Below are 16,271 nucleotides of genomic sequence, written 5' to 3' on the forward strand. Positions count from 1 at the left end.
GTGCGCCGGGGACGCGCCGACCGCGCTTTTACGGCGGCGGCGCTTCTAACTTTAGTCCCCGGTTTACTGCGGCCTAGCTCCGCTTCGTTAACGCCCCCCACCCTGTCAATCAGGGTAGGGGAGAGACGTTGTTCAATCGGCAGCGCCGAGGGCTGGAGCACGATTTACATGCTCCAGCCCTCTCACTGAGCACAGTAGGACACAGGCTTCGCGCTTTTTCTCTGTGCACGCCCTAGGCCCGCCCCCAGGCTTGCAGCTCCCCAGGACGCCGGCAGCCATTATACACATGCAGTCTGGCTGGAGAACGGACGCAGGCTCTGAGGGACCCAGGCTAAGGGTTTTCTGGCGACCACACACCCGCGCTAAGCGGGCGGTAAGCAGTACATACGTGCGGCCCCACTAGTGCCACAGTGTTATATTTGTGTACTGCACTGTAAGGTCGCTTCTTGGCTGTACACCTTATATTGCTTTGAGGAGACAACAGCATGTCATCCGCAAAACGCAAGGGTGCCAAGGCACGGGCTGTATACACTGCTTGTACAGCATGTGGGGCTAATCTACCAGCAGGCTCCAACGACTCTCATTGTGTGCAATGTTCAGTCCCAGTGGCACTTCGTCAGCCAGAGCCTATTGTGGTGGTAGCCCAGGCAGAGACGCCTGTGAACCCTACCCCGGTGACGGGGACAGAATTTGCAGTCTTTGCTGATAAAATGTCTGTGACTATGACAAAAATCCTGGAGACCTTGCAGTCCAGGCCAGTTGCTCAGACCATGGACACCGCTGTGTCTATGTTCCCCGGCCCCCCTCAGCTGGAATTAATCCGTAATTCAAGGGGGTCCCAGGCATCACAGGCTGAGGGCTCTGACTCCGATGACAGTCCCAGTCCGCCTAAGCGAGCTCGCTGGGAGAGACCCTCCACGTCATCACGCGGATCAGGGTCTCAGCGAGAAGGGTCTCTATATGATGGCTCAGAGGTGGGTGATCAGGAGTCTTGTCCTGACGCCGCACTCAATTTGGATACGCCAGATGGTGACGCCATGGTAAATGACCTTATAGCGGCCATCAATAGGCTGTTGGATATTTCTCCCCCAGCCCCTTCTGCAGAGGAGGCAGCTGCACAGCAGGAGAAATTCCATTTCCTGTATCCCAAGCGTAAATTGAGTACTTTTCTGGACCACTCTGACTTCAGAGAATCCATCCAGAAACACAATACTTATCCGGACAAGCGTTTTTCTAAACGCCTTAAGGATACACGTTATCCTTTTCCCCCTGACGTGGTCAAACGCTGGACCCAGTGTCCAAAAGTGGACCCTCCAATATCCAGACTTGCAGCTAGATCCATAGTTGCAGTGGAGGATGGGGCTTCACTTAAAGATGCCAATGACAGACAGATGGACCTTTGGTTGAAATCTGTCTATGAAGCTATTGGCGCGTCGTTTGCTCCAGCATTCGCGGCCGTGTGGGCGCTCCAAGCTATTTCAGCTGGTCTGGCACAGGTGGACTCTCTCATACGTCCAGCAGTACCGCCAGTGGCGTCCCTAACTACGCAAATGTCTGCGTTTGCGACCTACGCTATCAATGCGGTACTGGACTCTACGAGCCGTACCTCAATGGCATCCGCCAACTCTGTAGTTTTGCGCAGAGCCTTGTGGTTAAAGGAATGGAAAGCAGATTCTGCTTCTAAAAAATGTTTAACCAGCTTGCCATTATCTGGAGACAGACTGTTTGGTGAGCAATTGGCGGAAATCATTAAACAGTCCAAAGGTAAGGACTCCTCCTTACCCCAGCCCAGATCAAGCAAACCTCCACAGAGGAAGTGGCAGTCGAAGTTTCGGTCCTTTCGAGGCTCGGGCAAGCCCCAATTCTCCTCGTCCAAAGGGACTCAGAAAGAGCAAAGGAGCTCTGATTCCTGGCGGGCTCACTCACGCCCCAAGAAAGCAACCGGAGGTACCGCTTCCAAGGCGGCTGCCTCATGACTTTCGGCCGCCTCCCTCCGCATCCTCGGTCGGTGGCAGGCTCTCCCGCTTTTGCGACATTTGGCTGCCACAGGTCAAAGACCGGTGGGTAACAGACATTTTGTCTCACGGGTACAGGATAGAGTTCAGTTCTCGTCCTCCGCCTCGGTTCTTCAGAACTTCCCCACATCCCGACCGAGCAGATGCCCTTCTGCAGGCGGTGAATTCTCTAAGAGCAGAAGGAGTGGTGGTCCCTGTTCCTCTTCAGGAACGAGGTCAAGGTTTTTACTCCAATCTCTTTGTGGTGCCAAAAAAGGACGGCTCATTCCGTCCTGTTCTGGACCTAAAACTGCTCAACAAGCATGTGAACGCCAGGCGGTTCCGGATGGAATCCCTCCGCTCAGTCATTGCCTCAATGTCTCAAGGAGATTTCCTAGAATCAATAGACATCAAGGATGCTTATCTCCACGTGCCGATTGCTACAGAGCACCAACGCTTTCTACGCTTCGTGATAGGAGACGACCATCTTCAGTTCGTAGCTCTGCCATTTGGTCTGGCGACAGCCCCACGGGTGTTCACCAAGATCATGGCGGCAGTGGTAGCAGTCTTGCACTCTCAGGGACACTCTGTGATCCCTTACTTGGACGATCTACTGGTCAAGGCACCCTCTCAAGAGGCATGCCAACTCAGCTTGACTGTTGCACTGGAGACTCTCCAGACGTTCGGGTGGATCATCAACTTCTCAAAGTCAAATCTGTCACCGACCCAATCACTAACGTATCTTGGCATGGAGTTTCATACTCTCTCAGCGATAGTGAAGCTTCCGCTGGACAAGCAGCGGTCTCTACAGACTGGGGTGCAGGCTCTCCTTCAAAGTCAGTCGCACTCCTTAAGACGCCTCATGCACTTCCTCGGGAAGATGGTGGCGGCAATGGAGGCGGTTCCGTTTGCGCAGTTTCATCTGCGCCCACTTCAATGGGACATTCTCCGCCAATGGGACGGGAAGTCAAAATCCCTGGACAGGAAAGTCTCCCTTTCCCAGACGGCCAAGGACTCTCTGCAGCTCTGCAGTGGTGGCTTCTTCCCACCTCATTATCACAGGGAAGATCCTTCCTACCACCGTCTTGGGCGGTGGTCACGACAGACGCGAGTCTGTCAGGGTGGGGAGCAGTTTTTCTCCACCACAGGGCTCGGGGTACGTGGACTCAGCAGGAGTCCACCCTTCAGATCAATGTTCTGGAAATCAGAGCAGTGTATCTTGCCCTACTAGCCTTCCAGCAGTGGCTGGAAGGAAGGCAGATCCGAATTCAGTCGGACAACTCCACAGCGGTGGCATACATCAACCACCAAGGGGGGACACGCAGTCGGCAAGCCTTCCAGGAAGTCCGGCGGATTCTGATGTGGGTGGAAGCCACGGCCTCCACCATATCCGCAGTTCACATCCCCGGCGTAGAAAACTGGGAAGCAGACTTCCTCAGTCGCCAGGGCATGGACGCAGGGGAATGGTCCCTTCACCCAGACGTGTTTCAGGAAATCTGTCGCCGATGGGGAAGGCCGGACGTCGACCTCATGGCGTCCCGGCACAACAACAATGTCCCAAACTTCATGGCACGGTCTCGCGATCAAAGAGCGCTGGCGGCAGACGCCCTAGTGCAAGATTGGTCGCAGTTCCGGCTCCCTTATGTGTTTCCACCTCTGGCACTCTTGCCCAGAGTGCTACGCAAGATCAGATCCGATTGCAGCCGCGTCATACTCGTCGCCCCAGACTGGCCGAGGAGGGCGTGGTATCCGGATCTGTGGCAGCTCACGGTCGGCCAACTGTGGGCACTACCAGACCGACCAGACTTACTGTCCCAAGGGCCGTTTTTCCATCGGAATTCTGCGGCCCTGAACCTGACTGTGTGGCCATTGAGTCCTGGATCCTAGCGTCTTCAGGATTATCCCAAGGGGTCGTTGCCACCATGAGACAGGCTAGGAAGCCCACGTCCGCTAAGATCTACCACAGAACGTGGAGGATATTCTTATCCTGGTGCTCTGCTCAGGGAGTGTCCCCCTGGCCATTTGCATTGCCTACCTTTCTTTCTTTCCTGCAATCTGGGTTAGAAAAAGGTTTGTCGCTCGGCTCCCTTAAAGGTCAGGTCTCGGCGCTATCCGTCTTTTTTCAGAGGCGTTTGGCACGCCTTCCTAAGGTGCGCACGTTCCTACAGGGGGTTTGCCATATCGTACCCCCGTACAAGCGGCCGTTAGATCCATGGGATCTGAACAGGGTACTAGTTGCCCTCCAGAAGCCGCCCTTCGAGCCTCTGAGGGAGGTTTCACTTTCTAGACTATCACAGAAAGTGGCTTTTCTAGTAGCGATCACATCTCTTCGGAGAGTGTCTGAGCTGGCAGCGCTATCATCCAAGGCTCCCTTCCTGGTCTTCCATCAGGACAAGGTAGTGCTGCGCCCCATTCAGGAGTTTCTCCCGAAGGTGGTATCCTCTTTTCATCTTAATCAGGATATCTCTTTGCCTTCGTTTTGTCCTCATGCAGTTCATCGGTATGAGAAGGATTTACATTTGTTGGATCTGGTGAGAGCACTCAGAATCTACATTTCCCGCACGGCGCCCTTGCGCCGTTCGGATGCACTCTTTGTCCTTGTCGCTGGGAAGCGCAAAGGGTCGCAGGCTTCTAAGGCCACCCTAGCTCGATGGATCAAAGAACCAATTCTTGAAGCCTACCGTTCTGCTGGGCTTCCGGTTCCATCAGGGCTGAAGGCCCATTCTACCAGAGCCGTGGGTGCGTCCTGGGCACTGCGACACCAGGCTACGGCTCAACAGGTGTGCCAGGCAGCTACCTGGTCGAGTCTGCACACTTTCACCAAACATTATCAGGTGCATACCTATGCTTCGGCGGACGCCAGCCTAGGTAGAAGAGTCCTGCAGGCGGCAGTTGCCTCCCTATAGGGGAGGGCTGTCTTGCAGCTCTAACATGAGGTATTCTTTACCCACCCAGGGACAGCTTTTGGACGTCCCAATCGTCTGGGTCTCCCAATGGAGCGCCGAAGAAGAAGGGAATTTTGTTACTTACCGTAAATTCCTTTTCTTCTAGCTCCTATTGGGAGACCCAGCACCCGCCCTGTTGTCCTTCGGGATTTTTGGTTGTTTTTCGGGTACACATGTTGTTCATGTTGAACGGTTTTCAGTTCTCCGACGTTACTTCGGAGTGAATTTGTTTAAACCAGTTATTGGCTTTCCTCCTTCTTGCTTTTGCACTAAAACTGGTGAGCCAGTGATCCCACTGGGGGTGTATAGCCAGAAGGGGAGGGGCCTTACACTTTTGAGTGTAATTGCTTTGTGTGGCCTCCGGAGGCAGTGCTATACACCCAATCGTCTGGGTCTCCCAATAGGAGCTAGAAGAAAAGGAATTTACGGTAAGTAACAAAATTCCCTTCTTTCCTGTGTCCGTCACTTGCCATGTTTGTGTTACTGCATTGCAATCCTTCACTCCGCCGCCAGGTTCCATTTGCTCGTTATTTGGCAATGAACAAGATTACCAACATTAAGCGTTACCATATTGCTAAGGTTTACAGAAGGGACAACCCGGCTATGACCAGAGGCCGCTACAGAGAGTTCTACCAATGTGTAAGTGTTAGGAGACACTATCTGTTATATAAATGACATACAGACCAAGCCTATACATGTATATTATATTACTTAAAACACACTACAGTCTGTGTTTGCTATTTTGTTAATTTTACATTAGAGATATTTAGAGGAATGATCGTAATGGAGCATTTGGGGAAGATTTTTGTTTATTTTTTATTCTGAAGATCATTTTATAGCCTTCTGCAGACTCATTTGTCTCTTTGCACATTGCTGTAATCCTTTCATCTGTCTTTTTCTGGGCGCCTCTCTGCTGATTTACTACCACAAAGTTCACCTCTGCTTTGATGGGGTCATAATTTAACACAGAGGAGCTCAGAAAAAGAAAAGTAAGGAGTTTTATAGTTTGTAATCAGAGCGAGCTCACTGATGGATTTACAGGTAACTCATTCTGCAGCCAGCAATAGACTGCAGCAAAGAGGCAAAGTTTTAATGAAGCCTATTTGCAAAAATTATTTTTCTTTGTCGCTCCATTGGGAGACCCAGACAATTGGGTGTATAGCTACTGCCTCCGGAGGCCACACAAAGTATTACACTTAAAAGTGTAAACCCCTCCCCTCTGCTATACACCCTCCCGTGCAACACGGGCTCCTCAGTTTTTATGCTTTGTGCGAAGGAGGCACACATGCACGCATAGCTCCACATCTTAGTCAGCAGCAGCTGCTGACTATGTCGGATGGAAGAAAAGAGGGCCCATATTAGGGCCCCCAGCATGCTCCCTTCTCACCCCACTCTGGTCGGCGGTGTTGGTAAGGTTGAGGTACCCATTGCGGGTACATAGGCAGGAGCCACATGCTGTTTTCCTTCCCCATCCCTTTAGCGCTCTGGGTGAAGTGGGATCCTAATCGGTCTCCAGGCACAGGAGACCGTGCTCCCTCCGCAGCCCCTGGGGAATCTGCTATACAGGAGCCGGGTATCGTCAGGGACAAGGCCCTGCTACTGTGAGGTACTCTGTGTCCCCGTGGGGACCGCGCATGGAGCGCTGGTGCCATATACACTGCAGCACTGCTGGGTGTGTTAGTGCGCCGGGGGACCACCGCGCCGACCGCCCTGTGAGGTACTCTGTGTCCCCGTGGGGACCGCGCATGGAGCGCTTGTGCCATACACACTGTAGCACTGCTGGGTGTGTTAGTGCGCCGGGGACTACCGCGCCGGCCGCGCTTATTTGCGGGCCGCGCTTATAAATTTAGTCCCCGGCTTTTGCGGCCTAGTATCGCATATTCCCGCCCACAGGCCTGCCAGTCAGGGGAAGGGCGGGATGCTGCACAGGACGTCAGCGCTGAGGGCTGGAGCATACTCTGTATCTTCCTCCCCCCTCACTCAGCACAATGGGGCACTAGATTCCCGCACTTTCTAGGGCACGCCCACGGCCCCCTCCTCCCCACAGAGTGCCGGCAGCCATTACTGTCAGCTCTTCTGACGCTGGAGAGGAGAGACACCAGGGAGCCCAGGCAGGGATTCTGGTGATCACACATATCTATATATAGTATGGTCGCACTGTTGAATTTTGGCTACTCCAGGAGAAGCCTTACAGTCCTCCCGGGCACTGTTCACTCATTACCGCCCCCGGACCTGCCAGTCAGGGGGAAGGGCGGGACAGTCGGGCTGACGCCGACAGTGAGGGCCGGAGCACACTTCGCTGTCCTCCGCCCCCCTCACTATTCACGCTACGGCACTGATCCCCGCAAGGTACTCAGTATCCCCTTGGGGACGGTGCAGAGAGCACCTGCGCCTCAGACTTCGCGACTACCGCGCCGACCGCGCCTGCTGGCCGGCCGCGGTCTGTAACTTTAGCTCCCGGCTTTGCGGCCTACCGCCTTAAGCTCCCGCCCCTGGCCCTGCCAGTCAGGGGGAAGGGCGGGACGGTCAGTCGGAGGCTAGCAGTGACGGCTGGAGCACACTTGACTGTTCTCCGCCTCCCTCACGTTTCACTCAGGGCACCAGATTCCAGCACTTTTGGGGTTACGCCCACAGCTCCCCCATCCACTGTGCGCCGACAGCCATATTTTCAGCAGCAAATACTGCTTCAGGGTCGGTACACCAGGGGGCTTCTTCTTGATGCTGGGCCCCCTAGAGTGATGAACTGTATATGTGATGCACTGTATATATGAATATATAATGTTTGTATGCAGTTTCACAGTTCGGCGGTACATATGTATCCTCAGTGATCACTGTGAACATTGCTCGGGCCAGTGGCTCTCGCTCAGCCGGTGTCGGGGGCACTGTTGAGCTTCGCCGGCGTTCCCTGTCCAGGCGGCAGGGACAGAGTTACAGCTTGCTGAGAAGCTCTCTGGGTCATTTGCACTATCCAGGTCTCAGGCTATGGACAAATGGTCGGCTAAGAGACTAGGTGTTTGCAGTCCAGCCCGGCCCCTTACACAGGCCCCGGGCACTGCGGGATCGCCCCAGGCCTCTATCGGTCTGCGACGAAGCGTGTTCCTGGGGTGGCCTCTAGTTATTACGCGGTGAACTCCAGCACGAACCGCAGTCCCAGTCCGGCTAAGCAGCCTTGCTTGGAATCTTTCCCGACTTCTTCAAGGGTCTCAGCTTGAGGACCCTCTAGAGGATGGGGCGGAGGTCGCAACCCAGGACTCTGTCCGGACGTGGCTCTCAAGGCTTCACAGATACTGTCCAGAAGCACAGAACGCCTTATAACACACGTTGTCCCTTCCCCTCTGACGTTGTTCAGGTTTGGGCTCAGTGTCATAAAGTGCCCTCCAGTCTCTTGACCGGGCGGTCACCCGGGACTTCGCATTTAGCGTCTTTGACGTCTCAGGCGGAGGTATTTTCATCCTCCGCCATGCACAGAGAACCGTTTCTGCATGGCGGTCCAGGTCAGGAGAGTGGTCCCCACATGTCCAAGAACGACGTAGGAGACATTCTGTCTTACGGTCACAGGATAGAGCTCAGTTCTCGTCCTCCGATTCGTTGCTGCAGAGCATCTCCGTCCCCCGAACGAGCCGATGCACGTTTCCAGGCGGTGAACACTCCGAAGGCAGGAGGAGTTGCGATCCTCGTTCCCATTCAAGAACGTAGTCGCGGCTTTTTACTCCAGCTTGCTCGTGGTACCAGATAGGACGGATCACTCCGCCCTGTTCTGGACTTCACACTGCTCAACGGACAGAGAACCTGACGGTTCCGGATGGAATCTCTCCGCTTGCCATCGCCTTTGATGGCCCAAGGAGGCTTCCTAGCATCAATCGACATCAGGGATGTTTATCTCCGCGTGCCGATTGTACCAGAATATCAGCGCTTCCTGCGCTTCACCATAGGGAACGAACACTTTCTGTTCGTGGCACTAACTGCCGGCCTGGTGACAGCCCTACGGGCCTTCACCAAGGTCATGACAACGGTGGTAGCGGTCCTACTCTCTCAGGCAATTCGGCTGGTCAAGGCCCCCTCTCGGGTGGCATGCCAACACAGCCTGAACATTGCCCTAGAGACTCTCCAGAGATTCGGGTGGTTCATCAATTTGTCCTAAAGTCAAAATTGACACCGGCCCAATCACTGACATATCTCGGCATAGAGTTTCATACTCTCTCTCAGCGATAGTGAACCTTCCGCTGGACAAACAGAGTTCACTACTGACAGGGGTGCAATCGTTCCTTCGAGCCCAGTCACACCCTTTGAGGCGCCTCATGCACTTCCTAGAGAAGTTGGTGGCAGCAATGGAGGCAGCCCCGTTTGCGCAGATTCATCTGCGCACACTTTATTGGGACTTTCTCCGCAAATGGGACAGCAAATCGACGTCCCTCGACAAGAACGTTGCTCCTTCTCGGGCAGCCATGGCCTCCCTTCAGTGGTGGCTTCTTTCCACTCTTGGCGAAGGAAAAATCCTTCCTGCCCACATCCTGGGCTGTGGTCACGGCGGACGCGAGTCTGTCAGGGAGTCTTCCTCCGCCACAGGGCTCAGGGTACATAGACTCAGCAGAGTCCTCCCTCCAGATCAATGTTCTGGAGGTGAGGGCAGTGTTCTAGCCCTAAAGGCGTTCCAGCCGTGGCTGGAAGGCAGGCAGATCCGAATTCAGTCGGACAACGCCACGGCGGTGGCATACATCAACCACCAAGGCGGCACAAGCAGTCGGCAAGCCTTCCAGCAAGTCCGGCGGATTCTGCTGTGGGTGGAAGCCACAGCCTCCACCATCTCCGCAGTTCACATCCCGGGCGTAGAAAACTGGGAAGCAAACTTTCTCAGTCGCCAGGGCATGGACGCAGGGGAATGGTCTCTTCGACCGGACGTGGTTCAAGAGATTGTTGCCGCTGGGGGAAGCCGGACGTCGACCTTTTGACGTCCCGGCACAACAACAAGGTCCCGGCATTCATGGCACGTTCTCAAGATCACAGAGCTCTGGCGGCAGACGCATTAGTTCAGGATTGGTCGCAGTTTCCACTGCCTCACGTATTTCTCCTCTGGCACTGCTGCACAGAGCGTTACGCAGGATCAGATCCGACTGCCGCCGCGCCATCCTCGTCGCTCCAGACTGGCCGAGGAGGTCGTGGTACACGGATCTGTGGCATCTCACGGTAGGCCAACCGTGGACACTACCAGACCGGCCTGCCGTGCTGTCTCAAGGGCCGTTTTTCCATCTGAATGCTGCGGCTCTCAACCTGACTGCGTAGCCATTGAGTCCTGGATCCTAGGTCTTCAGGGTTATCTCAAGAGGTCATTGCCACTATGAGACAAGACAGGAAACCAACGTCCGCCAAGATCTACCACAGGACGTGGAAGATCTTCTTATCCTGGTGCTCTGGTCAGAGTTTTACTCTCTGGCCATTCGCCTTGCCCACTTTCTGTCCTTCCTTCAATCCGGAATGGAAAAGGGGTTGTCTCTCGGTTCCCTCAAGGGACAAGTTTCGGCGCTTTCTGTGTTGTTTTCAAAAGCGTCTAGCCGAACTCCCTCAGGTACACACGTTCCTGCAGGGGGTTTGCCACATAGTCCCTCCTTACAAGCGTCGGCTAGAACCCTGGGATCGGAACAGGGTGATACCGGCTCTTCAGAAACCACCCTTCGAGCCAATGATTGATATTCTTTCCACGACTTTCGCAGAAGGTGGTCTTCCTGGTGGCAGTCACGTCACTCCGCAGAGTGTCTGACATAGCAGCGCTGTCATGCAAAGCCCTCCTTCCTGGTGTTTCACCAGGACAAGGTGGTTCTGCGTCCGGTTCCGGAATTTCTCCCGAAGGTGTTATCCTCTGTTCATCTCAATCAGGATATCTTCTTACCTTCTTTTTGTTCTCATCCGGTTCACCAATGTGAAAAGGATTTGCACTTGTTACGTCTGGTGAGAGCACTCAGACGCTACATTTCTCGTACGGCGCCTCTGCGCCGCTCGGATGCGCTCTTTGTCCTTGTCGCTGGCCATCGTAAAGGGTCGCAAGCTCCCAAGTCAACTTGGCTCGGTGGATCAAGGAACCAATTCTTGAAGCCTACCGTTCTGCTGGGCTTCCGGTTCCTTCAAATCTGAAGGCCCATTCTGCCAGAGCCGTGGGTGCGTCCTGGGCGTTACTGCACCAGACTACGGCTCAGCAGGGGTGTCAGGCGACTACCTGGTTGAGTCTGCACGCCTTCACGGAGCACTATCTAGTGCATACCTACGCTCGGCAGATGCCAACTTAGGTAGGCGAGTCCTTCAGGCGGCGGTTGTCCACCTGTAGGAAGGAGCCGTTTTACGGCTCTTTTACCGAGGTATTCTTTTACCCACCCAGGGACTGCTTTTGGACGTCCCAATTGTCTGGGTCTCCCAATGGAGCGACAAAGAAGAAGGGAATTTTGTTTACTTACCGTAAATTCCTTTTCTTCTAGCGCCAATTGGGAGACCCAGCACCCGCCCCTGTTCCCTTCGGGCTATTATTTCTTGTGTACACATGTTGTGCAGATTGAATTGTTCTTGGTCATGGTTTCAGTTCTCCGAACATCCTTCGGATTGAATTTACCTTAGACCAATTTATAAGTTTCCTCCTTCCTGCTTTTGCACCAAAACTGAGGAGCCCGTGTTGCACGGGAGGGTGTATAGCAGAGGGGAGGGGTTTACACTTTTAAGTGTAATACTTTGTGTGGCCTCCGGAGGCAGTAGCTATACACCCAATTGTCTGGGTCTCCCAATTGGAGCTAGAAGAAAAGGAATTTACGGTAAGTAAACAAAATTCCCTTCTTTGCCAAAAATACATGCATAGAAAGATAATGTGCACCCAATGCTACATTGGTCATTTGACTTCACTTATCCTCCACTTTGTCATGTTTCTGGTATTGGGCAGAGTATTGGTCTTATTTGGTCTTTGACTGATATGAAAAAAATGATGGTATATAAAAGCAGTCTATTCTTTTAATATCTATGTAGTAGATATTTATTTATATAGCGCCATTAATTCCACAGCGCTTTACATACATCGGCAACACTGTTCCCATTAGAGCGCACAATCTAAATTCCCTATCAGTATGTCTTTGATTTGACCCCAGGACCCCAGCACTGCAAGAATGCAGTGCTAACCACTGAGCCAATGAGCCACCACAGGTTTTAGCTCTGCAAGACTGCAGTGCTAACCACTGAGCCACCCAGGACCCTACCTCTGCAAGACTACAGTGCTAACCACTGAGCCATCCAGGACCCTACCTCTGCAAGACTGCAGAGCTAACCAATGAGCCACCACAGGTTTTAGCTCTGCAAGACTGCAGTGCTAACCACTGAGACACCCAGGACCCTAGCTCTGCAAGACGGCAGTTCTAACCACGGAGTACCTCTGTATACAGGATTTATTCCGCCCTTCTAGGTATAATTTGTTTTTTATTCTGTATAAGAATGCAGTGTTTTTCCAGAGAAGAATATATGAACTGCTTGTATTGTGTATGAAGTCTGGTGTATTCAGACAGAGCTGTGAGCTTGTGCACAGGATTACCAGTGTCCCATCTAGGTTTCCATGTCAGAGGAGAACAAAGGATTGCTGGGGCTCTTTAACATTCCCTAAGTACCTTTTTATCCCCCTGCCCAATGAGGTGTATCCATCATATAATGTTATAGCATATTACTAGGAAATGCCATAAGATGATGAATGTGGGGACTGGACTTAGAGGTCCCACTGCCCATTCTGAGAACGTAGGCTGGAGCTACACATCGAGTATAATTATGCAACAGCAAAACCAGGGCAAGGCTCGGTGCTCAATCTTAAAGCCCAGTCACACACAACGACTTACCAGCGATCACGAAAATAATGCGACCTGATAGGGATCGCTGGTAAGTCGCTGGTGAGATGTCACACAGTCAGATCTTACCAGCGATGCAGGAACAATACAGGTCACAGTAGCGACCTGTATAACGATCTCAGCAGTCACTGTGACCCTGTCACACAGTGTCAAACACAGCGATGTGTCCTGCCCAGCAGGACATCTCCTTTGAAGAAAATGGCCTGGACCATTCTGCAACGACCGGCGACCTCACAGCAGGGGCCTGATCGCTGGTAGATGTCACACATAACGAGATCGCTACTGCGTCACCAAAACCGTGACTCAGCAGCGATCTCGCTAGCGATCTCGTTATATTTGACGGTACCTTTTAGAGCTGTTATTTGGCCAATGAGGTGGTAATGGGTACTAAATAGTTTGTTGCATTTCCCTCCAGGACTTTGACATTGCAGGACAATATGATCCGATGATCCCTGATGCTGAATGTCTGAAAATTGTTCATGAAATACTGAGTGAGCTGGAGCTGGGAGACTTTCTAATTAAGGTAAGGTGACTGATCGCGAGATTGGCGGCTCTTTTTCCCCCTTTTTGCGTGGAACAGTGGGATACTGACCAATATAGTCAAGAGTTGTAGTTGGCCATCTGCAGCATTCCCATAGTCTTTTACGACAGAGTTACTCCATAAGCGTGACCACCTGAGTCCACGTGTGACCACCCCTCCAATCAAACTGGATTACTCGGGTTTCTCTTCTCATGATCGGTGAGGGTACAGTGAAGGTCCTCACAGAGATCAGACATTTATCACCTTTCATGGGGATAGGTAATAATTAAGTCCTCATACACATTTTGGCTTAAGTCAACTAAACTCAGCGATCTCACTGAACAATATAATATACTTGGGGACCTCCTGACTCATCATCTGTGAAGGGAAATAAGGATATGGCCTGCTGAAGTTGCTAGCCGATCCTTTTGTTCTTCGGGAGATGACCTGTTGGCAGAGGAGTCTGGCACACTCTTTCACAGAGAGAACATGGTGGCGTTTGACCTATGTAAGAGCCAAAACAGCTGACAGCTACAGTTGAAACCATTAGTTTCCATCCACTATCTAAAAAGAGACCTCTACATGTTTGTCTCACTATCTGACATGAAATCAGAATAAACCTTTCCTGTTTTAGGTCAATTAGGAACCAAAATTATTTATATTTGCCAAATGCCAGAATTAGAGAGAGAATGTTTTAAGGCATTTTATTACTTTCTGCAAAGTCAAAAGTTTACATACATTTCATTAGTATTTGGTGCCATTGTCCTTAACTGTATGACTTGGGTGAACCATTTTGGATCTCCTTCCACAATCTTCAAACAATAGTTGGTAAGAATTTGGGTTTATTCCTCCTGACAGAACTGGTGTAACTGAGCCATATTTGTAGGTCATCTTGCTCGCACCTTTGCCCATAAATTTTCAATAGGATTGAGATCAGGGGTTTATGATGGCCACTCCAAAACATTCACTTTGAAGCCACTTTGTAACCAGTTTGGCAGTATGCTTCGGGTCATTGTCTGTTTGGTAGACCCATTTTCGCCCAAGCTTTAAGTTCCTGGCTGATGTCTTGAGATGTTGCTTCAGTATTGCCACATAATCTTCTTTCCTCATGATGCCATCTATTTTGTGGAGTCCACCAGTCCCTCCTGCAGCAAAACAACCCCACAATATCATGCTGCCACCCACGTGTTTCACAGTTAGGATGGTGTTTTTAGAATTCAAACCTTCTTTCTTTTTCGCTCTATTGGGAGACCCAGACAATTGGGTGTATAGGCTATGCCTCCGGAGGCCGCACAAAGTACTACACTTAAAAGTGTTAGGCCCCTCCCCTTCTGCCTATACACCCCCCGTGCTCCCACGGGCTCCTCAGTTTTTTGCTTTGTGCGAAGGAGGTCAGACACGCACAGCACAGCTCCACAGATTAGTCAGCAGCAGCTGCTGACTATGTCGGATGGAAGAAAAGTGGGCCCATATAGGGCCCCCAGCATGCTCCCTTCTCACCCCACTCTTGTCGGCGGTGTTGTTAAGGTTGAGGTATCCATTGCGGGTACGGAGGCTGGAGCCCACATGCTGCTTTCCTTCCCCATCCCCCTCTGGGCTCTGGGTGAAGTGGGATCTTACCGGTCTCCAGGCACTGAGACCGTGCTCCATCCACAACTCCTGTGGAGCCTGATGGATAGGAGCCGAGTATCGTTCAGGGACATGGCCCTGCATCTTGGAGGTACTCTGTATCCCTGTGGGGACCGCGCACGGCATCACCTCAGCTTTGCTGGGTGTGCTAGTGCACCGGGGACCGCGGCGCTGACCGGGTCTATATGTGCCATTACACACTCAGCGTCGCTGAGTGTGTTTATATGTAAGGGCTACCGCACTAACCGCCGCTGCCATGGGACACTGCGGCGCGGCTGGGACTTGTAGTTCGCCGGGGCCTTTCACGCCGGCCGCGCTTTTACGGCGGCCGCATTTATTACTAGAGTCCCCGGCTTCCTTGCGGCCTAGTTTACTTTTCTCCCACCCTCAGCCCTGACAGGCAGGGGGAAGGGCGGGACGCTGCACGGAGCGAGCAGCTCTGAGGGCTGGAGTATGATTTACATACTCCACCCCCCTCACTGTGCACGGTGTGAGCACCAGTTCGCGCTCTTTCTCGGCCACGCCCACAGCTCCCTCATCTCGTCAGGACGCCGCAGCCATTCCTGTCAGCTCCACCGACGCTGCAGAAGAGGGACAAGTCCTGGGAGACCCAGACACGGTCTCTGGTGGCCTCACAACCGCTTTAGGCGGCTGGTAAGCAGCACCTGTTGGTGCTAGCCCCATGGTGCTGTAGTGTATTGGTACATTATTTGTGTATCATATATACTTTACACTGTATGAGCACAGTGCATTCTGGCTATATACCCTTTTGTGTAACTCAAGGAAAACTATAGCATGGCGCCCACAAAAGGCAGGGGTGCCAAAACACAGGCTTATTATGCTGCCTGCGCCGCTTGTAAGACCCCACTACCGGCAGGTTCCACTGACCCTCATTGTGTGCAGTGTTCGACCCCTGTGCCACTTCTTCAGCCGGAGCCTATGCTAAGAGGGGCCCAGGGGGAGACACCTGTTGACACTGTCCAGGTGACGGGGACTGAGTTTGCTAAACTCTCTGAGACTATGGCTAAGATACTAGAAGCCTTGCAGTCCAGGCCGGTATCTCAGCAACGGGACCCTGTTGAATCGTTGTTCCCGGGCCCCCCTCAGTTGGACCAACAATGTCCTCCCGGGGTATCTCCTACATCCCAGTCTGAGGGTTCTGACTTAGACCCCAGCCCCAGATTGACTAAGCGGGCTCGCTTAGAATTTCCCTCGACATCATATTGTTTAGGGTCTCAGCGGGGGGAATCTTTGGTTGATGATGCGGAGACAGCTGATCAGGATTCTGATCCTGAGAGCGCTCTCAATCTTAATACTCCAGACG

General features: G+C 52.6%; 1 protein-coding gene across 2 annotated transcripts in view; it reads left to right on the forward strand.

Moving 5' to 3' along the window:
- The window catches only part of LOC142303218 (histidine--tRNA ligase, cytoplasmic-like), an 81,323-nt gene that overhangs the window by 25,568 nt on the left and 39,484 nt on the right, over window positions 1-16,271 (forward strand). The window contains exons 5-6 of one of the 2 annotated variants that reach the window (XM_075344431.1): window positions 5,453-5,578; window positions 13,214-13,321. In XM_075344431.1, coding sequence (XP_075200546.1) covers window positions 5,453-5,578; window positions 13,214-13,321 — 234 coding nt within the window. The remainder of the gene's footprint in view (window positions 1-5,452; window positions 5,579-13,213; window positions 13,322-16,271) is intronic. The other variant, XM_075344432.1, reaches the window with a different exon arrangement.

The sequence above is a fragment of the Anomaloglossus baeobatrachus genome, chromosome 4 (genome assembly GCF_048569485.1).
Source record: "Anomaloglossus baeobatrachus isolate aAnoBae1 chromosome 4, aAnoBae1.hap1, whole genome shotgun sequence".
Taxonomy (NCBI): Eukaryota; Metazoa; Chordata; class Amphibia; order Anura; family Aromobatidae; genus Anomaloglossus; species Anomaloglossus baeobatrachus.